At 41.3% G+C, this 23,780-nt stretch overlaps 1 protein-coding gene across 2 annotated transcripts in view; it reads right to left on the reverse strand.

The window, feature by feature from the left end:
• The window catches only part of LOC126198443 (protein lethal(2)k10201), a 91,578-nt gene that overhangs the window by 33,987 nt on the left and 33,811 nt on the right, over positions 1-23,780 (reverse strand). For both annotated transcript variants that reach the window (XM_049934766.1, XM_049934767.1), the window contains exon 2: positions 6,607-6,758. In XM_049934766.1, coding sequence (XP_049790723.1) covers positions 6,607-6,758 — 152 coding nt within the window. The remainder of the gene's footprint in view (positions 1-6,606; positions 6,759-23,780) is intronic.

Below are 23,780 nucleotides of genomic sequence, written 5' to 3' on the forward strand. Positions count from 1 at the left end.
CCCTACAAAATCTATCAAATACAACTCCATAGTAAGAAGTAGTGTCAAGGTGTGTGCTATAGAGTCAATGACTACAGCAGCACAGCAGGCTGTAGCAGAAAATGGTAGTTCTGACATAGCAATATCATTTGATGGATCCTGGCAAAAAAGAGGTTTCCAGTCAAAGAATTCATGTACATCTTTTATCAGCATCGGCAATGGGAAAGTGTTGGATGTTGATGTGTTGACCATGTACTGTCAGGGTTGTAGGCAAGCAAGAGTACTGAAAAGTAAACTAAGCATGAAATGAATTGTCAGAGAAACTATGAAGGAACTAGTGGTGGGATGGAGGTTGCATCTGCAGTGAAAATATCCCAACGTCCCCAGCATGACCGTGCTGTTTGCTACATGAGTTTTCTTGGGGATGGAGACTCACGATCATATAAGGCAATGGTGGAAAGTAAACCCTATGGTGATTTGTCAATTACAAAACTAGAGTGCATTAATCATATGCAAAAGAGGATGGGCACGAGACTACGTAGACTCAAGCAGCAATTGGGAAGTACCAAGTTATATGATGGTCTAAGTATAAGACGTCGACTGACTGATAAACAAATTGATCAGATTACACAATATTACGATATGGCTATTAGAAGTAACAGAGATAATTAAGATGGAATGAAGAGCGCTGTCTGGGCAATTTATTTTCACAAGCTGTCTACAGATGCTGAACCAATACACAACCTGTATTCCACTGAATGGTGTATATACTTGAAGGCAAAAGAGGAGGGTAAAGTAGACACTTTCTCACACAAAATTACTATACCAAATGCTGTTATGCTTGCCATGAAACCTGTGTTTCAGGATCTTGCCCAACCAGAGCTGTTGAAGAAATGTCTCAAGGGCAAAACACAAAATGCAAATGAATCATTTAACAATGTTGTATGATCAAGGGTACCAAAAAATGTGTTTGTTGGAAGGTCAGTCTTTGAACTTGGTGTTTTGGATGCTGTTCTTACTTTTAATGATGGCTATTCTGGAAGACTACAGGTTTTGGAATATCTTGGCATTCACAAATATATTTGTCCAACTTGAAGTTATTACAGTTACAACACCACTAAAAGTGTGATGGACTTGGACCAACTGTGAATCATGAAGGCAGAGATTGCAACAAACAATATGTCAAAAGAAGCCAGATCCAAGAGAAGGAGGGCAGCACTAGGTGAGGAAGATGAAGGAGGAGATTAGGACTACCATCCAGGAAGATTCCAACATATTTTTTATGTATCAGTTGGCTGTATATTAAAATTTTTTCTTTAAACGCGATTTTCTCAACATGACATTTTTCAGTATAAAAGCCCCTTTTTCTCAGAAACTTCTGAATCCACATCAATGAATTATTTACCACATAACATAGATAGTAGAATGATGTTGTAGCTCTACTTTAGTAGTATTTACTATAATAGTTAAAATTCAAGAAATTAAAATTGTGAAAGTTTACACCAAAAAATTATATGTTTGGGGAAAAAAATCATAACTTTTTTCCAGTTGTTATTTTAAAGTGATTGTAGAGCAATACAGTTACAAAACATGGGAGAACATGTGATAAAAACACCACATTTATATACTCAACAGTTCCTGAGGAAATGGGACATTTATATAGCCAATTTAACATTGTCGAGACAGGGCGGTACGACTTCCCTTAATTACTACACACATAAGTTGTTGAAATATCCAACTAAACAAGGGGGAGAATCGTTTTAAGTAAACAACATGAATTACTGTATATTGTTTCTCAACCACTGCAAAGCACAGGCAGTAATAATTTTCTAATTCTGATGTATACATATCATCCAAAAACATTCAAACAACCATGATTCTACCCTTGCCCTTTTACTGTGGATATGAACCCCTGTAACAGACTGACTGTAGCTTTACTTTTGAAAACAATTTAATTTTTTGATTATCCTTGGTGTAAGGGTTATAGTTTGCAATAATACATTTTACATCCAATATGTTAATGCATTTGTATTACAAGTTTACTGAATTTGTTGTTAGTTAAAGGATCCTTTTTGGACCAGTCCATACCTATGTAGTATTACTCAGACACATTCCTGTAAACTTCTCCCACTAGATACACATTACCAGAAGGATAAATACGTATTCTAACCATATACTTACATATAAACATTGTGAAACCACAAGGTGATCTCTGTATTTGATTTTTACATAACAAGGCATTATAATCATTGAAGCAATACGAACAGCTAAGCTGTGGAAATGGACTTGCTTCAGCACAAGCAGAAATCAAACATATTAAAGGAGGACAGCTAAGTGCAGATGGAAAATGTGGGACATTACTGTGAATAGCCAGTAAAGTGGTCAATAAAAGAAATTAAGACAAACCAATATTCAAAAACTACAACCTTTCAATGATTCAATGTTAAGTGCTACGACATTATAGACTCATCTAAGTGAAAATTGTAAATCTTCTTTTGTATTTCATTTACCTTAAAATTAACAATTTATGTTTTCTTTCACTATAAGTAACACAATTTCAGTGTTAAACCTAATGTCATGCCAATTGCTATGGGCAGAAAGTTAGCAAAATTCAAAGAAAACAGTCCTATTAAAAATTGTAATTTATTTAAAATCATTCTTGGCAGTTCCATTATTCTGGTGTCAGAAATTTGTTTGCATGTTCACACTTACAAAATTCTTGGGGGGCTATTGTAATGGAACTGACAAATAGCCCATTTTGTTATGCTATACACTAATTAAAATTGTTTTGAAAAGCATTTACTTTGTATGATTTTAGGGTAGGTGTTGCAATCAATAATCGATACAGAAAATGTATGTTCTTTGTCATTATGACTGTGATCTTTGGTGAACAACGGGATTTCTGCCACTTGAGTTTTGGCCGCAGTGGAGAGTAGTTGTTTTCAAGTTCTGGCAATAAATATGTGCTTTTTTTAAACAAACCGTGGAATCCTGCATCACGATTTTGTTAGTCTAGTGATAATCAACAGCCGCACCTTTCTCGCTCCCAGAACAGCAGAGGAATCAATGCCTAGGCAATAAGGAGCCACATGGGCAATGCAGACGCAGCAGCATTGAGAAGGGGACATCATGACCATCTCTACGAAGTAATGTACATCCATGAGCCACACCATAGTGGTGTCTTAATGGAGATAACTTTTGCAGTGTAGTAGAGAGGGTCCATGTTAAAGAGTATCATTCTATCCTCCTCCTTTCCAAATCCAACAGTTCCAATGTGCAAACCCTTCTCTTGTCTGTATACTTCCACCTGTTTTCACAGTATCATCCAAGATGTAGTAATACCCCACTAGCTTCCAGACAAAGTTAGCTAACATTACAGTCATAAAAGGAACTGATATTTATTTGACTTCAGTTTGAAATGTAACACTTTATGATAAAAACACAGTTAATACAGTAATTTAAAACTGAAGAATTAAAAAAATGCATGTGTTAATTCAGTTATTTCCTTATTATTTTTATAAATGTGACAGTATCATTTGTCTAAGGGAGGGGACATGTAGTTTAACATACACTACGTGATCAAAAGTATCCTGACACTTGGCTGAAAATGACATACAAGTTCGTGGTGGACTCCATCGGTAATGCTGGAATTCAATATGGTGTTGGCCCAACCTTAGCCCTGATGACAGCTTCCACTCTCACAGGCATACATTCAATCAGGTGCTGGAAGGTTTCTTGGGGAATGGCAGCCCATTCTTCACGTAGTGCTCTACTGAGGAGATGTAGCGATGTTGGTTGGTGAGGCCTGGCAACGAAGTCGGCGTTCCAAAATCTCCCAAAGGTGTTCTATAGGATCAGGTCAGGACTCTGTGCAGGCCAGCCCATTACAGGGATGTTATTGTTGTGTAACCTCTCTGCCACAGGCCGTGCACTATGAACAAGTGCTTGATCGTGTTGAAAGATGCAATCGCCATCCCCAAATTTCTCTTCAACAGTGGGAAGCAAGAAGGTGCTTAAAACATCAATGTAGACCTGTGCTGTGATACTGCCATGCAAAACAACAAGGGGTGCAGGTTCCCTTCAATAAAAACATGACAACACTATAACACCACCGCCTCCGAGTTTTACTGTTGGCACTACACACAATGACAGACGACGTTCACCGGGCATTCGTCATACCCACATCCTGCCATTGGATCGCCACATTGTGGACCTCGATAGGTTACTCCACACAACATTTTTCCACTGTTCGATTGTCCAATGTTTACACTTCTTACACCAAGCGAGGCATGGTTTGGCATTTACCGGCGTGATGTGTGGTTTATGAGCAGCTGCTCGACCATGAAACCCAAGTTTTTTCACCTCCCGCCTAACTGTCATAGTACTTGCAGTGTATCCTGATGCAGTTTGGAATTCCTGTGTGATTGTCTGGATAGATATCTGCCTGTTACACATTAGGAGCCTCTTCAACTGTCAGTGGTCTCTGTCAGTCAATAGATGATGTCGACCTGTACACTTTTGTACTGTACGTGTGCCTTCACATTTCCATTTCACTACCACATCGGACACAGTGGATGTAGGGATGTTGAGGAGTGTGGAAATCTGGTGAACAGACATATGACACAAGTGACACGCAATCACCTGGCCACGTTCAAAGTCCGTGAGTTCTGCAGAGCATCCCATTCTGCTCTCTCACGATGTCTAATGGCTACTGAGGTCGCTGATGTGGAGTACCTGGCAGTAGGTGGCAGCACAATGCACCTAATATGAAAAACATATGTTTTTAGGGGGTGTCTGGATTCTTTTGATCACATAGTGTATCACTCTGGTAAAGTGACGTGTTACCCAACATTTACCTAACTGACAAATGATGATTGAAATAGATGAAATCATTTATCAGTTAAATAGTTTGGAACCAAAAACTGTTTGGAGGTTTTTGTCATTGTTTTTGCATGTAAACTGCTACAGATATGATCACCATGTGTATTCAAGATAGGATGGCTATTCCAGTTTGCCACAAGTTGCATACCTGCACGATATACCATTTGTTCTGTGCTTCAAGTTCTGAGCTTAGAGATGCATGGTGTGCCTACAAGAAAGAGTGTGGTGTGACAATGTGAATGACATGACCACGAACAGAAACAATGAGTTAGCTGTCAAATCGTTCATTCTCATTCAAATATCAGATTTTGTTCATGTAACTTCAAAGTTGAAAGTATGAATGCAAACAGTAAATGCGATGTTCTTTAACGTTAACTACTTTTATCAGAAGATGCAATATACTTGCCAATACAAGAAGAAGAAGTACTTTCTTATCATTGGTAGACAATTGGAAACAGATTAAGATTTAGATTTTCAGCACAAGATCCAACTACAGAGGAAACCATGTGGTGTCTTCGCGATCTATGAACAAATTACAATTAAAGGTGCTACAGTTCAGAATTTTAAGGTAAATATATACATTTCTACAGAACGAATATTGTATCCTTGGGAGAAGCATTCTCATATTGAAGATGAAACAGTATGAATTCTAGAAAGGATACAAACAACCAGTAAGAGCAGAGGAAGAGCCAAAGAGAATGGGAGTTCAATAAGAAAGCAAGACCGATGAGGCTCTATGGACTAACGAATCCAGCTCAAGTGGAAGGCTGAAAATAATGTGAAGCTTGTGCAATAGGAGTGACGGGACAAGAAATGTGATGGGAATATAAGCAGGGACTAGTGGTAATTATGGCCATGAGTATTGTGGGATTAAAAGACACGTCTTGGGTCGTTCCTATCTGTGTATTTCGTGCAAGCTGCTCCTCAGTGACAAATCATGGGGATGGGAGGGAGGGAGGGAAGGAGAATATGTGGATGGGGAATGGATGACAGCATATTCAGAAGCCGTGTATGGTGATAATCAGCAACATTAGTAACTGACATGGCTACTTTCACACCTTTATTTTTCAGAGATCAGCTACAGAACTAATGCATAATGGCCTTGATGAATGAGTGGAACAGGTCTTACCTGCACACATCATTAGGAGATGGGTGCAGGACCAGGAAAGAATGAACAAGATTCTTTGTAAGACAGGCTAGTGAGAAATAAAATTCTTTAAGCTGTCTGTCTGTTGTTTTCCATTTCAGTTGCCTTTAGTATTTGCTACTTGCTTTAGTTCTCTTTGATGCCTTGTTCTTGTCTCATCCACCCAAGAGCCTATTTACCATTAATTTCTCCTTTCGTTTGGCATGAGATGACTTGCTGTATTATTGTTTGTACCCATGTATTGGAACCCTTACATCTATGCTGTTTACATAATTTTACCTATGTACTGTAATGCTTCTCAAAGCATTCTTCTCGTCAAATATCTAGCTTATCTTGCTTCAGAAAGTCTTATGGCAGTTATGTTTAACATGCATTTTCGAGTGATGTTGCACTATCAAAACAAATGCTAGAATTCTTCAAGCAATGGAAGAATGAAACAGGAGTCAAAGAAAGTTGAGGGTGTGTGTGTGATAGTTATTTTTTACGTCCTAACTTATATTTCACCTTCACATTGAACATGCCCACATTTGAATTTATTTTTGCCTCACTGCTGTTTAATTGTAAAAATATAATGTACATAAGGAAGGTAAATTACTTACACTTCATGGCATAGGTCTTCATCATCAATATCAAACACACCAAGCCTGTTATATGTTTTGCATACTGCATCTCCCGGTAAGAAGAACGGATCCGCCGGAGATCGTCGACCCACTGCGACCTGTGAAAGTGCTTCAAATGTCTTCTCCATTTCCTGTGAGAAGAGGTACAAAAAATATTACCAATGAAAACACAGTTCACTCTGTGAATGAAGCCATATGGGCAAATAAGCTGTAATGATAATACAAACTGCTTGAATGTGGCCTATCAACAGTAATTTTAATTTTCTTTCACAAATAAAGCGCTAACACTTGTCATGGAATGTGAGCAGCTATTCGCATTATAAATGTTGAGTTTAGATCAGAAGACCGAACAACAGTCAAAGTTTTCAAATTGGTGAAAAGATCCTGGTGATGCTGCAAGTCTACAGCTTCAAGCTATCTATCTAGAGTAACTTCAGTGCTTCAAAGACTGTGGACAAAAGCATGCTAACCCATTAAAGAATCCAGAAGGAGTGAGACAGTATGAGACATAAGATGCAAGCTAAGGGTAGACAGGAATGTGTCAATCTCAGGAAGGTGCTGGGCAGTTGTCGCAAGAGGAGAATCTCAGAATCGGTACAGAACTGTTTGGGTGGCCACCAACAAGTAACTAATATTTTTAACTTAAGTGCAGGACTCAGCAATGTCATGCCACTAAATGGATGATAGTTACAACTGACGTGTGGGGAAAAAGCCCATCACTGTCCACTGGTCAAAGTTGTCCTTCAATGTACAGCAGTCAAAACTGCTACCATAAAGGGATTCCTGCCACTCTCCCAGTCAATGAAATAAAAAGAAAACTAAATACACACGACAATACTCCATGGAAAATAGGTGCCACATGTCAGGAAATTACAACAAGACCAACCTGTTCAGACACTAGTTGACTGTAGGGTGTCATTTTCTATGCTAATAGATACTTATTGTCACCAGCTGAAGGAGATTATGTTCCGAGATTTAAATTGCACATTGCTGAAAGACAGAAACAGAAAATACACACAGCTGATAGAAACCTGTGTTGTTTCTGAGATTGATTATGTTCCAAATGGTTCAAATGGCTCTGAGCACTATGGGACTTAACACCTATGTTCATCAGTCCCCTAGAACTTAGAACTACTTAAACCTAACTAACCTAAGGACATCACACAACACCCAGTCATCACGTGGCAGAGAAAAGATTATGTTCCAAGATACACTGTCCAGTCACATCAATGTGATCATCTGTCGAAGGCCTCAATCACCAGCTTTTGCAGTGACAACTGTAAAGCACTCACGAAGAGTGTCAATGAGGTTCCGGAAGGTACCGACAGGGAAGTGGAGCCATGCCGAATCCAGTGTTGTGGGCAGCTATGGTTTAGGTTCATGGCACATACAGCCTCATCGAGGTGGTCCCACAGATTCTTGACTGGGTTTTAATCTGGGGAGTCTGGTGCCCAGAGAAGTATGGTAAACTCACCCTGGTGCTCTTCAAACCACAGATGTAAACATCCAGCTGTGTAACAAGTTGGATTGTCCTGCTGGTAGATGTCATCGTGCCAAGGAAGAACAAACTGCACACAGGGCTGGACATGGTCCCCACGGGCAGATGCATACTTGTGTTGATCCACTGTACCCTCCAGAATCACAGGATCACCCAGGAAATGCCACACAAACATTTCCCAGATCACAATGCTCCCTCTTCCAGTCTGCATCCTTCCGACGATTGTCACAGGGTGTTTACTTTCAGACATTTCATCTGTCAGATAGAGCATAAAACATGCTTCATCTGAAAAGGCCATCCGTCACCACTCAGTGGACATCCAGTTGCAGTACTGGAGTGCAAATTCCAGCCTTCACTGCTGACAAACAGCAGTCAGCATGGACGCATGAACCAGCTGCCTGCTGCCAGGGCCCATACACAGCAATGTTAGCTGAACGGTTGTTGATGATACATTGATGGTAGCTCCTTGGTCCATCTAAGCAGTCAGCTGCTCAACAGTTGCATGTTTATTTGCCTGTACACATCTCCGCAGCTGTCATTCACCACTGGCATCTATGGCCTAATGTGCACCATAATTACCATGGCGTCGGTTTTGGACAGCTCCATTTTGCCATGCATGATACAATTTAACCATGGCAGCATGTGAATAGTTTACAAACTTAGCCATTTCAGAAATGCTTCCACCCCCTGTCTGACAGCCAATGATCACGCCCTTTTGGGCATCAGATAAATTTCTCCATTTCCACATTACGACAATGACTGCACTGTTTTCTGGATCCCCCCCCCCGACATGCTTTACACTGAGGTCACAAAAATCATGGGATACCTCCTAATATTTTTCCCAGCGTAGTGCAGTAACTCAACGTGGAATGGACTCAACAAATTGTTGGAAGCCCCTGCAGAAATATTGGGCCATGCAGACTCCACAGCCATCCATAATTGCTAAAGTGTTGCCGATGCAGGATTTTGTCCATTAACTGACCCCTCAATTGTGACCTATAAATTTTCGATGGGATTAATGTCAGGCAATGTAGGCCAAATCATTTGCTTGAATTGTCATTAATGTCCTTCAAATCCACCGTGAACAACTGTGGCCTGTGACAAGGCACACTGTCATCCATAAAAATTACATCATTGCCTGGGAATGTGAAGTCCATGAATGGCTGCAAATTGTCTCCAAGTAGCTGAACGTAAACATTTCCAGTTAACGATCAGTCCAGCTAGACCAGAGGACTTAGTCCATTTCATGTAAACGCAGCCCACGCCATTATGGAGCCACCATCTGTTTGCTCAGTCCCTTGTTGACAACTTGGATCCATGGCTTCATGGGGTCTGTGGCACACTCGAACCCTATCATCAGCTCTAACCAACTAAAAGTGGGGCTTATCCGACAAAGTCATGGTTTTTCAGTTCTCTAGAGTCCAACTGATATGATCACAAGCCCAGGAGAGGCACTGAAGTTGATGTTATGCTGTTAGGAAAGGTACTTTGTCGGTCATCTGATGCCATAGCCCAATAAAGCAAAATTTCACTGAACTGTCCTAACGGATACATTCATCATACGTTCCACATGGATTTCTGTGGTTATTTCACGCAGTGTTCCTCGCCTGTTAGTACTGACAGCTCAACACAAATGCCACTGCTCTCGGTCATTAAGTGAAGGTGCTGACCATTGCATTGTCCATGGTGGAGATGGAGGTGGAGGTGTTGTTGTTGTTGTTGTTGTTGCTCTTGTTGTCTTCAGTTCTTAAGACTGATTTGATGCAGCTCTCCAAGCTGCTCTATCCTGTGCAAGCCTCTTCATCTCCAAATGACTTCTGCATTCCATATTCTTCTCAATCTGCTTTTTGTATTCATCTCTTGGTCTCCCTCTACGATTTTTTTCCTGCACACTTACCTCCAATACTAAATTGGTGATCCCTTGGTGTCCTATCAACCGTCCCTCCTTTGATAAATTTGTGCCACAAATTTCTTTTCTCCCCAATTATATTCAGTACCTCCTCATTAGTTATGTGATCGACCCACCTAATCTTCTTCAACATTCTTCTGTAGCACATTTTGAAAGCTTCAATTCTCTTTTTGTGTTAAGTGTTTATCGTCTGTGTTTCACTTCCATACATGGCTACACTCCATACAAATACTTTCAGAAAGGACTTCCTAGCACTTAAATCTATATTCAATATTAACAAATGTCTCTTCTTCAGAAATGCTTTTCTTGCCAGTGCCAGTATACATCTTATACCCTCTCTACTTTGGCCATAATCTGTTATTTTACTGCCCAAATAGCAAAACTCATCGACTACTTTAAGTGTCTCATTTCCTAATCTAATTCCCTCAGCTTCACCTGATTTAATTAGGCTACATTCCATTATCCTCATTTTAATTTTGTTGAAGTTCATCTTCTATCCATCTTTCAAGATCCTGTTCATTCCATTCAACATCTCTTCCAATTCCTTTGCTGTCTCCTACAGAATTACAATGTCATTGGCAAACCCCAAGTTTTTGTTTCTTCTCCCTAATCTCCAATTCCTTCTTCATATTTTTCTTTGGTTTCCTTAACTGCTTGCTCAGTGTACAGATTCAATATCATCGGGGATAGGCTATAACCATGTCTCACTACCTGCTCAATCATTGTTTCCTTTTCATGCCTCTCGACTCTTTAGAATTGCTGTCTGGCTTCTGTACACATTGTAAATAGGCTTTTGCTCTCTGCATTTTACCCTTGCTATGCTCAGAATTTCAGAGTTTCCAGTCAACACTGTCCAAAACTTCTGCCAAATCCACAAATGTTATAAATGTAGGTTTGCCTTTCCTTAATTTATGTTCTAATATAAGTTATAGTGTCAGTATTGCATCACGTGAGCCCACATTTCTCCGCAATCCAAACTGATCTTCCCCAAGGATGGCTTCTATCAGTTTTTCCATTCTTCTGTAAAGAATTTGGTGTTAGTATTTTGTAACCATGATTTATTAAACTGATGGTTCAGTAGTATTCACACCTGTCAGCACCAGCTTTCTTTGGAATTGAAATTATTATATTGTTCTTGAAATCTGAGAGTATTTTGCTTGTCTCATATATCTTGTAACCAGATGAACAAGTTTTGTCATGGCTGGCTCCCCCAAGGCTATCACAGTAGGTCTGAAGGAATGTCATCTACTCCTGGGGCCTTGTTTCCACTTACGTCTTTCAGTGCTCTGTCAACTTCTTCTCCCAGTATCATGAGTCCCGTTTCATCTTAATCTACGTCCTCTTTCATTTTTATTACATTGCTTGCAAGTTCATCTCTCCCTTGTATAGGCCCTTATATATTCCTTCCACCTTTCAGCTTTCCGTTCTTTGCTCAGGACTGGTTATCCATCTGAGCTCTTGATATTCATACCACTACTTCTCTTATCGTCAAAGACTGCTTTAATTTTTATGTAGATAGGGCCTATCCTTCCCCTAGTTTTATACACTCCTAAACCCTTACATTTGTCCTCTAGCCATTCCTGCTTAGCCATTTCAAACTTCCTGTCAATCTCATTTTTTAGACATTTACATTCCTTTTTGCCTGCTGCATTTTCTCCTTTCGTCAGTTAATTTCAATATATCCTACATCACCCAAGGATTTCTGCCAGGACTTGTCCTTTTACCTATTTGATCCTCAACTGCCTTCAGTATTTCATCTCTCAAAACTACCCATTCGTCTTTTACTGTCTTCCTTTCCCCTGTTCTAGTCAATCGTTCCTTAATGCTCCCTCTGAAACACTCTTACAATCTCTGGTTTTCTCAACTTATCCAGATACCATCTGCTTAATTTCCTACCTTTCTACAATTTCTTTAGTTTTAGTCTACAGTTCATAACCAATAAATTGTGGTCAGAATCCACATCTGCCCCAGGAAATGTCTTACAGTTTAAAATCTTGTTCTGAAATCTCTGTCTTACCATTATATAATCAATCTGAAATCTTCTGGGGTCTCCAGGTATCTTACACATATACAACATACTTTCACTATTTCTAAACCAAGTGTTAGCAATGATTAAATTATGCTCTGTGCAAAATTCAACCAAGTAGCTTTGTCTTTCATTCCTTTCCCCCCAGTCCATACTGACCTACCATTTTTCCCTCTCTTCCCTTCCCTACTATCCAATTCCAGTCCCCCATCACAATTAAATTTTCTTTCATCTACCTTAACTATCTGAATAATTTATTTTATCTCATGATACATTTCTTCAATCTCTTCATCAACTATGGAGATAGTTGGCACATAAACTCGTACTACTGTGGTGGGTGTGGGCTTTGTGGCTACAATAATGCGTTGACTATACTAGGTTTTTTTTTTTGTGGTTTTAGGGCGCACAACTTCAATGGTCATTAGCGCCCAGACTACGTTAGGAATGCACCGCGAGGCACAAGTTTAAAACAGCAACTAAAAGGGAAAACACGATAAAAGACAGACTGACAGGCATAGGATAAAAAAACAGCATAATCAAATGTCCTTAGAGAGGTTTGTCAGGTTGATAAAACGAAGAACGCAAGCAGCTGCTCATGGGTCATCCGCTAAAATGGCATCTAGAGTACATGGCAGGCCAAGATCAAGACGCAGTGTGTTAAAATCCGGACAGGACGTTAAAATGTGGCGGACCGTCAGCAATTGCCCACATGGGCAGAACGGTGCCGGCGCAGCCGTCAGCAGATGGCGATGGCTGAACCGGCAGTGTCCAATTTGTAACTGGGCCAAAACGACCACCTCCCGCCGAGAAGGGCGTGAGGAGGACGTCCAAGCCGCGGGAAGAGGTTTCAAGGCCCGAAGCTTGTTGTCCGTAAGTGCAGCCCAATCGGCATGCCACAGCAATAAAATGCGCCGACAAATGACCCTGCTACAATCTGATGAAGGGACACAACAAGAAGCTGTCCGAGGCTGGAGGACCGCAGCCTTGGCCGCGGCATCTGCAGCTTCGTTCCCAGGGATACCGACATGGCCAGGAACCCACATAAAGCTAACCGTAGAACCGTCGTCCACCAGCTGCTGAAGAGAGCGTTGGATCCGGTGCACGAAAGGGTGAACCGGATACGGATCACTGAGGCTCTGGAGTGCACTCAGGGAATCGGAGCAGATGACATAAGCAGAATGTCGGTGGCGGCAGATGTAAAGAACAGCCTGGTAGATGGCAAAGAGCTCAGCTGTGAAGACCGAACAATGGCCATGGAGACGGTATTTGAAACTTTGTGCCCCGACAATAAAAGAACACCCGACCCCGTCATTGGTCTTAGAGCCATCTGTATAAATGAAGGTCATATTAATGAACTTCGAACGAAGTTCGACAAAACGGGAGTGGTATACCGAACCGGGGGTAACCTCCTTTGGGAGCGAGCTGAGGTCAAGGTGAACGCGAACCTGAGCCTGGAGCCAAGGTGGCGTGTGGCTCTCGCCCACTCGAAAGGTTGCAAGGAGTGAAAAATCAAGGTGTTGAAGGAGGCGACGAAAGCGAACTCCAGGGGGTAGCAGGGCAGAGACATGCAACCCGTATTGACGGTCGAGAGAGTCGTCAAAAAAGGAACGATAAGATGGGTGGTCGGGCATTAACAGTAGCCGACAGGCATACCGACAAAGCAGTATATCGCACCGGTAGGTGAGTGGCAATTCACCAGCTTCAGCATGAAGACTCTCGACGGGACTAGTATAAAACGATCCGATCGCAAGACGTAAACCCCGATGTTGTATGGAGTTGAGGCGGCGTAAGATGGATGGCCGTGCAGAGGAGTATACGAAGCTCCCATAATCCAGCTTGGAGCGGACGATCGACCGATATAGGCAAAGTAGGACGGTTCGATCCGCTCCCCACGACATACCATTGAGAACATGGAGGACATTTAGAGAACGGGTACAACAGGCAGCCAAATATGACACATGTGGAGACCAGCTAAGTTTCCTGTCAAATGTAAGACCTAAATATTTTGTTGTCTTCACAAATGGGAGAGCAACGGGACCAAGTCGTAAGGACGGTGGGAGAAACTTTTTGTAGCGCCAGAAGTTAATACAGACCGTCTTCTCGGCAGAAAAACGGAAGCCACTATGCTAGGGGGGAGGGCGAGGGGGGAGGGCGAGGGGGGGAAGGGGGGGTGATGAGAGGGGAAAAGACAAGTAGATGCGATGGTGGGATAGAAGACGTGTTTAGTGCAGGAGTGGGAACAGGTAAAGGGATAGGTAGGTAGAGGACAGGGACTAGTGAAGGTTGAGGTCAGGAGGATTATGGGAATGAAGAATATGTTTTAGGAAGAATTCCCGTCTGCTCAGTTCAGAAACACTGGTGTTGATAGGAAGAATTCAGATGGTGCAGGCTGTGAAGTGGTCATTAAAGTGAAACACATTGTGTTGCGCAGCATATTCAGCATGTGCATGGTCCAGCTGTCCTTTGGTCACAGTTTGGCGGTGGCCATTCATGTGAACAGAAAGCTCCTTAGTTGTCATGTCCATGCAGAAAGTGGCACTGTTAACTTAGTTTGTAGTCATATGGCTGTTTTCACAGGTAGCCCTGTCTTTGATGGGGTAGGAGATGCCTGTGACAAGACAGAAGTATTTGGTGGTAGTGGCAGGATGAATGGAACAGGTCTTCCATCTAAATCTACTGCAGGGATATGAGCCATGGGACAAGGGGTTGGGAGAAGGGGTGGAGTAGGGATGGAGACTGTTATTGTGTAGATTTTTCAGTATGCTACATCTTGCAGCTCTAAAATACTGAAGAAAAGGTGTTTTGTAAAATGTTTAAACCAAAACTTCTATTAATTTCCTGAATGATTAGTTTTGGGTTTTGCCCATTTCCACAAGCTACCTGTTACAGAGAACAAAATTTGTTAAGAGTGGATGTGTCAAATGTGGATAATAAACGTATCACCGATAATATAGGTCATATGGTAGCTACTTCTGTAGTTTGTATGTATGATATGTTTGGTGTGGATTGTTCCATTTATATCATCACACTTAAATGTATCTCAAGACATGCATTAAAAATTCATTGGGTGGCAGAATACTGTTGTGGGAGGGGTAGGGAGAATATTCCTCATTTCAGTGCACAACAAGAGGAAGTGGAAACCCTGGCAGAGAATGTGATTAATTTGCTCCAGTCCTGAGTGACACTGAGTGTTGTTATCCCATTGTGAACATTCCACTATTTCATATCACATTTTGTTAACCACTTTTTATTGACATTATCTTCCTTACACAGTATGCAGCTCGTGGTCTAGTACTTAGCATCACTGCCTTTACATCACAGGGCCCTCAGTTCGATTCCCAGTCGGATCAGAGATTTTCTTTGCCCTGGGACTGGGTGTTTGTGTTTCATAATCTTTTCATCTCATCTTCATCACAAAGACAGATGAGTTGCCGAAGTGGTGGCAAACAAAAAGACTTGCGCCATGCGGCTGACCCTCCCCTAGACTGGGTCTCCCCGTCCAATGTCATACAATCATTTTATTTCCTTACACACACTTTAATAAAGTCCTTGATGTCACCACAAACATCACTAACTATCTACTGTACAGCAGCTACTGAAATGCAAACCAATCTTCTTTTTCTAGTGACTTTGGCCCGCACTGGCACATTATCAGTTATTAATGGATTACGACACAATTAATTTAAGGGGTGGCCTGATGCCCATCCTGTTGCCACCCCCTGCCCCCCCCCCCTCCCCCCACACCCATGGAATGTGTGTTCCCCAAACTATCTGCAAACATCGTTATTCATGTGAAAGTTTTCTAAGGTTCGTGAGTTGTGTAAGTGAAGTGGGACATACATACTGACTCGGTATTCACATAGTGTGATGTGGGAAACCAGCTAAAACCCATATCCAGGCTGGCCTGCATACCGCTCCTCATCGTTAATCCGCTAGCTGCAATGCAGTGTTACATGCACTACCTCCATGGGATTAACACTTATGTACAAATTGAGAACCTACAGCCTTCCTTTCCTATTTGCTTGCTTAGACAAAAACAGTGCTTTTGCCATTCAAAGTGATCCTCACTTAATATCAGCATTTTGTATCATGGCTCTGACTACGTATTGTTCTATTCTGAGTGGCGACTATTAGTGGAAAAAAAATGAATCATACACAGGCTATGTTCATCATGTCATGTTCCGTTCTATTCCTTCTAGAATAAATAAAACAACAGAATTTAGCCATCAATCTTACTGCTGCTAAGATAAATGACCTACTACTTGTGTTGAAAACCACTTAAATCATTGTAACCCAATAAGATCCCATTGCCCAATGGAAGTCCCAGTCAAGTTCTATATAGAATTTGAGAGTGAGTCAGCTCCGCTCATGATCATTATTTACTGCAGATCTCCTGAGCACCTGAGCAGAGAGATGTTCACTGTGATTTGAAAGTAGCACAGGTCAAACCCATCTAGAAAAAGGAAGTACAACTGATCCACAGCATTACCACTGTATACCACTCACATCTGTTTGCAGTAAATTGGAAATATTTCTGAATTCAAACATTATGACCTTCATAGACTAAAATAACCTTCTACATGGAAATCAACATCAGTTCCCAAAACAATGACCACATAAAACTTAATTCAAACTCTTGACATATATTATCCTACATGCTATGGACAGAGAAAATCATGGTGCTTTGATGTTTCTAGAGTTTTTGAAAGCTTCTGATTCGGTGTCACATTGACACCATATAAATAAAAATAAGTTCCTACAGGACTGGGTGAAAAATTTCTTGACAGGCGGGATGTAGTACAAATCCTGGATGGTAAGTCATTTAGACACACAAAGTAATATCTGGTGTTCCATTTGGGAGTGTAATAGATCTTCACTGTTCACATTATAGATTAATGAGTTATGAGATAGAATTAGTTGCAATTTCAAATTTTTCAAACATGCAGTTTTCTACAAGAAAATTGCACCATGTATAAAACTGCAGTAATATCCAGTTAGATTGACAAAATATCAACCTTGTGTAAAGGTTTATATAAAAAACACTCACAAAGTTGTGGACCTTAGAAAATGCAGAAGCATGGTATCTTTCGACTACCGGATAAATGAATCACAACAAGAGCTAGTCAAGTTACAGAAATTTTTTGAACTAACTATGAGTATAAATATCAAATCCACGAACCTACTACGGTGTCATAGCAGGCGGAGAGGTGATACTCCGACGTGGCGCGTCCCAGGTGGCGGATAGGGGGGTCCTCACCGGTTTACCGGCGGACTTGAGCGAAATAAAATAGCTCTCGCGGACCAAACACTAAACAACCTCTACGGCTAACAACCGCAGTTGTAACTCGGAGCTTGCTCCATACAAGGTTGACTACCTTTGAAAGTCAAACATGGAAGGAAATCTTTCAAGGAATAATCCACCGCTTGGCAATAACCAAGGAAGACTGCACTCGGATACGGTGGGCAGTCACCTGAAAGATAACTTGGATGAGTCGGAGCATCTGAAAATACCCAAAACGGACAGACGACCAAAACTCAAGACAAGACAAATAAACTACATTGCGACACACAATATAAATTCCCTCATACAACCAGGCAAACTCAAAATTCTGACGGATGAAATGGATCGCAAGGGGATTCTCATAACCGGACTTCAAGAAATGAGAAATACTGATCAGGAGCCGATAGAATCACAAGGATATAGGATTTATAAGGGAATACCAGGAAAAAGAGTCATGAAACAGTGTCCACAATTTGGAACAGGATTCGTGGTGAGTCTGAAAATAATAGAGTCCATAATAGAATTTAAAGCACAATCTCCCAGGCTCTCAACATTAACTCTAAAAGCTGCAAATAAAATGTACACAATAATAAATGCCCATGCCCCGACAAATGATAAAAATAATAAAAAAGAACACAGAGAAGAGGTAGAAAAATTTTGGGAGCTCTTAGATCAAACGACGAATAACATTAATAAAAATCACATCAAAATTTTAATTGGAGACTTCAATGCCCAGTTAGGAAGGGAAAAGAGATATAGAGACATAATAGGGAAATGGACAGCACAAAGAAGAACAAACAAAAATGGCATAAGACTAGTGGAATTTTGCAGAAACCATGACATGATCTCAAAGTCGACGTATTTTAAGAGAAGACCAAGTAAACTTAAAACTTGGAAACATCCAGACTGGAAAAAAGGAGAATGGCAACTGGACCATGTCTGCATGGATAAGAATTACCACAAGGAAATTTACAATGTGAAAGTACTGAGAGGGACAGATACCGGATCAGATCATTACATGATAAAAATTAAAATTAAATTAACCCCATTAGCAAAGAAAAAATCCCACCAGAAGAAGAAGAGAACCTATGACCCTCATAAACTGATACAAAATGAGGATTATGAAGCACAAACCAGGGATATAAAAATAACAGATGATCTGGAAGAAATAATTCCCAAATTGAAACAAATAGCTGAACAAGTTGCCCCTATAAATCCAAGGAAAAAACACCAGTGGTGGAACGATGAATGTGATGAAGCAGTGTTGGATCGACACCAAGCCTGGTTAAGGCATCAAAATGAAAAAACAGAAAAATCATATTTGGAACTCACAAAACAAAGGAAGACAACACAAAAAATAATAAGGAGAGTTAAACGTCAGTACCAAAAAGATATACTTCTAATGATAGAAACAAATAGTGAAAAAACAAACTCAAGAGACTATTACAAAATATTTGGCAGACAATTACAAAGATATGATCCTCCAACATTAATGTTAAAAGATAAAGATAATAGCCTAGCCCATAGCAATAGTAAAAATACAGAAATTCTAGCAGAAACATTTAACAAGTTACTAAATTGTGAAGATCCCCCAGAACTTCTTCAGATAAACACAGAAACCCCAATTAAAACACCAGCAGAAAATATAAATCCACCTACAATTAATGAGGTCTACAGAGCTTTGAAAGAACTCAAAAACTACAAAGCAAGTGGAGAAGATCAAACGTTTGCTGAACTTTGGAAATATGCAGCAGAACCAGTAAAGATAGCATTACACAAATGCATAGTAAAAATCTGGAATGAAGAGAAATTACCAGAAAATTGGACTACTGCTATAATACATCCATTACATAAGAAAGGAGAAAAATCAAATCCAGACAACTATAGAGGAATTTCCCTTTTGGACTGCACGTATAAGATCATGTCAAGAATACTATACAACCGCTGTAAAGATCAACTAGAACTGGAACTGGGAGAATATCAAGGAGGATTTAGATCCTGGAGAAGCTGCCCAGAACAGATAATCACCCTAAAGTTAGTTATGGATGTCTACAAAAGAAGGCAAAAACAACTAGTCATAACCTTTGTAGATTTCAAAAAGGCGTATGATTGCATCCATAGATCTTCAATGATGAAAATATTAAGGAATTTTGGACTTCATCCTAAATTAATAAAAATGATACAGTTAACCTTAACAAACACCAAATCCAAAGTAAAATTTAGAGGAGAAATATCTGAACCATTTACGATTAAAACAGGGTTGAGACAGGGAGATTGTTTATCACCATTGCTATTCAATTGTGCTCTTGAATATGTAATGAGAGAATGGTACAAGGAAAATCCTATGAATATTAAAATTGGGACTAAGAAAGATAAAATAAACCTAAATTGCTTGGGATTTGCTGATGACCTAGCATTACTAGCTAATAATATTCAGGAAGCCACGAAACAAATAACAAGCTTACAAAATATAGCACAAAAATTAGGACTCCAAATATCATTTGAAAAGACTGAAATAATGGTAACGGATCCACTTGTAATAGATCACATCACAGTGAATAATAGGGAAATTAAAATAGTGAAACAATTTAAATACCTGGGTGAAATTATAACACATAAATTGGACGAGAAACCTGCATGGCGAGCAAGAACTAATAAAATGATAAAAGCTCAAAAACTAACGTGGTCTACGTACAATAAAAAATGTCTATCGATTAAAACAAAATTAAAACATTACAAGACGGTGGTTCAACCAGAGGTTACATACGGAAGTGAAACTCTTTTTAAAGTCACCCAGAAAAACAGAATTGACAAAATTTTAAAAGTAGAGAGAAGAATTGCTAGAACATGCATAAATAAGAAATATCAAAAAGCTGGGCAATGGCGGATAGTTCCAAATGAAGTGGTATACAGAGAACTGGAGCCCATCACTGATACTATACGAAAGAAAAGGATCTCTTTTTGTGGTCACATTCTGAGGACACCAGAAACCAGATTATCAAGGAAAATTATTGAGAAACTCTGGAAGTTGAAACAACAAGGAGGATGGCTTAAGGAAATAAGAGAGGATATGGAAGAACTGGAAATAACCCTGGATGATTTGCAGAACAAAACGCCAAATTTAAAGAAGTTGAGGGACACAGAAATAAGATTTAAACCAAAAATTGACAAACGACATACAATGAAAAGGGTATTTACAGATGAGGAACGACGAAAAGCATCGGAACGAATGAAGAGATACTGGGCCACTCGGAAGGGGAAAATACCAAAGAAGAGGACCAGAAATGATTGACTGAAGTGGTCCAATGAGGCCGTAAAAGCAGAAGAAGAAGAAGAAATATCAAATGGAATAACCATTAAGCTCAGTGGTAGGTAAAGCAAATGGCTAGCTACAATTCATTGGCAAGATACTGAGAAACTGTAGTTTGACCACAAAAGAGATTGTAAGCAAAACACTTCATAGTATATAGTTTAAAACTGTTCAAGTGTAAGGATTCCATATCTTGTTGGACTAAAAGGGAACACAGAATATACGTGAAGACAGGTGGTGCAAATACGAAGACAGGTGGCGCAAATGGTCACAAATTTGTTTGACTGATGAGAAAGTGTGACAGAAATGTTGAAAAATCTTAACTGTCAAATGCTCAAAGAAAGATGACGTACACCTCGTCTCATGAGAACCCACCCACAGAAAAAAAACCATTTCAGGAGAAGAACTACAATGCCCAGTCACATTAATGTGCCCACCTGTCAAAAGCCTGAATAACCACATTTTGCAGTGAACACCATTGCAAGACCTGCACGAAGAACGTAAGTCTGGAAGGTACCGACAAGTAAGTGGAGCCATGCCAAATCCAGTGCCTTGGCCAGATGCACTAGGTTTCCCGGTTGAGGACCCATGGTGAGGAAAAGCCCAATCGAAGTGGTCCCACAGATTCTCGACTGAGTTTAAAGCTGGGGAGTCTGCTGGTCAGAGGAATACAGTAAACTCATTCTGGTGCTCTCCAAACCATGCACATACACTGTGAGCTGTGTGAAATGTTGTACTCTTCTGCAAGTAGATGCCATGGTGCCAAGGAAAAATAGACGGCGTGTAGGGGTGGACACAGTCCCCAAGGACAGATTCATACTTGTGTTAATCCATTGTGCCTTCCAGAATTATGAGATAACCCAGGAAATGCCATGAAAACATTCCCCAGACCATAACTCTACCTCCTTCGGCTTGGACACTTCCAACAATTGTTGCAGACTGTTGGCATTTGGATATTTCATGCCATACACGCCAACAACCATCAATCCAATGGGGCATAAAACATGATTCATCTGAAAAAGCCACGTGTTGGCACTCAAGTGGATGTACAGTTGCAGTATCGGCATGCAAATACCATCCTTCGTCACCGAGGAACAGCAGTCACCATGGGTGCACAAACCAGGCGCCTGCTGCCACAGTCATTGAGGAGACACTGTTAGTAGCCCTTTGGTTCATCTGGATAACTGTTGCTCAATAGTTCCATGTCTATTAGCCTGCAGACATCTTCAAGCCTGTCATTCACTCCTGTCACCTATGGACTGTGGTGCCCCACAGTTGCCTCAGTGCTGGTTTTGGGTAGCACGATTTTGTCATGCTTGATATACTTCAACCACGGCAGTACACCAACTGATTAAAAACATTTTGGAACTGCTTCCCCCCCCCCCCCCCCCCCCCGTCACCCTCTGGCCTGACAGCCAATGATCATACCCTTTTGGACATCAGATAAATCACTCCGTTTTCACATCATGACAACAACTGCACTGTTTTCTGGATCCCAGTGATACGCTTTGTGTACCCTCCAGTGATAGTGCTGCCACCTGTCATTTTTGAGTGTTTATTGCACCCTGATGTTAAACATAGGTGGTGGTCACATTAATGTGACTGAGCCACGTATAAATATTCCTCAGTCCCCTATGTACCTATCCCGTATAGATTGCGCAGCTCACACAGTCATTCTTTTCATGCTCCATCCATGAATGGATAAGAATAAACCATAGTACAAAGTACACTCAAAAATATGGTAACACACCCTTTGTGCAGTGATCTGCAGTTAACTGATGTCGAAGTATCCAAAACCCACTCCTCAGCACAACTTCAGTACAACAAAGTGTTTTGTTGGCTTCTCACTAACTGACCTTAATTGTTTCTTTAGTCCATCCAGTACTTTGTGACAAATGTTAGTAATTATAAATGTCCTTTGACCTGGTATGCAGAGCATATCCAGAAATGGGGCTACCTCCGAGTTAAAATGGTTTGTTTTCAGGGTTTCCTCATATACACTCAGGGAAATTGAAATAAGAACACCGTGAATTCATTGTCCCAGGAAGGGGAAACTTGATTGACACATTCCTGTGGTCAGATACATCACATGATCACACTGACAGAACCACAGGCACATAGACACAGGCAACAGAGCATGCACAATGTCGGCACTAGTACAGTGTATATCCACCTTTCGCAGCAATGCAGGCTGCTATTCTCCCATGGAGACGATCGTAGAGATGCTGGATGTAGTCCTGTGGAATGGCTTGCCATGCCATTTCCACCTGGCGCCTCAGTTGGACCAGCGTTCGTGCTGGACGTGCAGACCGCGTGAGACGACGCTTCATCCAGTCCCAAACATGCTCAATGGGGGACAGATCCGGAGATCTTGCTGGCCAGGGTAGTTGACTTACACCTTCTAGAGCACGTTGGGTGGCACGGGATACATGCGGACGTGCATTGTCCTGTTGGAACAGCAAGTTCCCTTGCCGGTCTAGGAATGGTAGAACGATGGGTTCGATGACGGTTTGGATGTACCGTGCACTATTCAGTGTCCCCTCGACGATCACCAGTGGTGTACGGCCAGTGTAGGAGATCGCTCCCCACACCATGATGCCGGGTGTTGGCCCTGTGTGCCTCGGTCGTATGCAGTCCTGATTGTGGCGCTCACCTGCACGGCGCCAAACACGCATACGACCATCATTGGCACCAAGGCAGAAGCGACTCTCATCGCTGAAGACGACACGTCTCCATTCGTCCCTCCATTCACGCCTGTCGCGACACCACTGGAGGCGGGCTGCACGATGTTGGGGCGTGAGCGGAAGACGGCCTAACGGTGTGCGGGACCGTAGCCCAGCTTCATGGAGACGGTTGCGAATGGTCCTCGCCGATACCCCAGGAGCAACAGTGTCCCTAATTTGCTGGGAAGTGGCGGTGCGGTCCCCTACGGCACTGCGTAGGATCCTACGGTCTTGGCGTGCATCCGTGCGTCGCTGCGGTCCGGTCCCAGGTCGACGGGCACGTGCACCTTCCGCCGACCACTGGCGACAACATCGATGTACTGTGGAGACCTCACGCCCCACGTGTTGAGTAATTTGGCGGTACGTCCACCCGGCCTCCCGCATGCCCACTATACGCCCTCGCTCA

This window comes from Schistocerca nitens, chromosome 8 (genome assembly GCF_023898315.1).
Source record: "Schistocerca nitens isolate TAMUIC-IGC-003100 chromosome 8, iqSchNite1.1, whole genome shotgun sequence".
NCBI classification, from domain to species: domain Eukaryota; kingdom Metazoa; phylum Arthropoda; class Insecta; order Orthoptera; family Acrididae; genus Schistocerca; species Schistocerca nitens.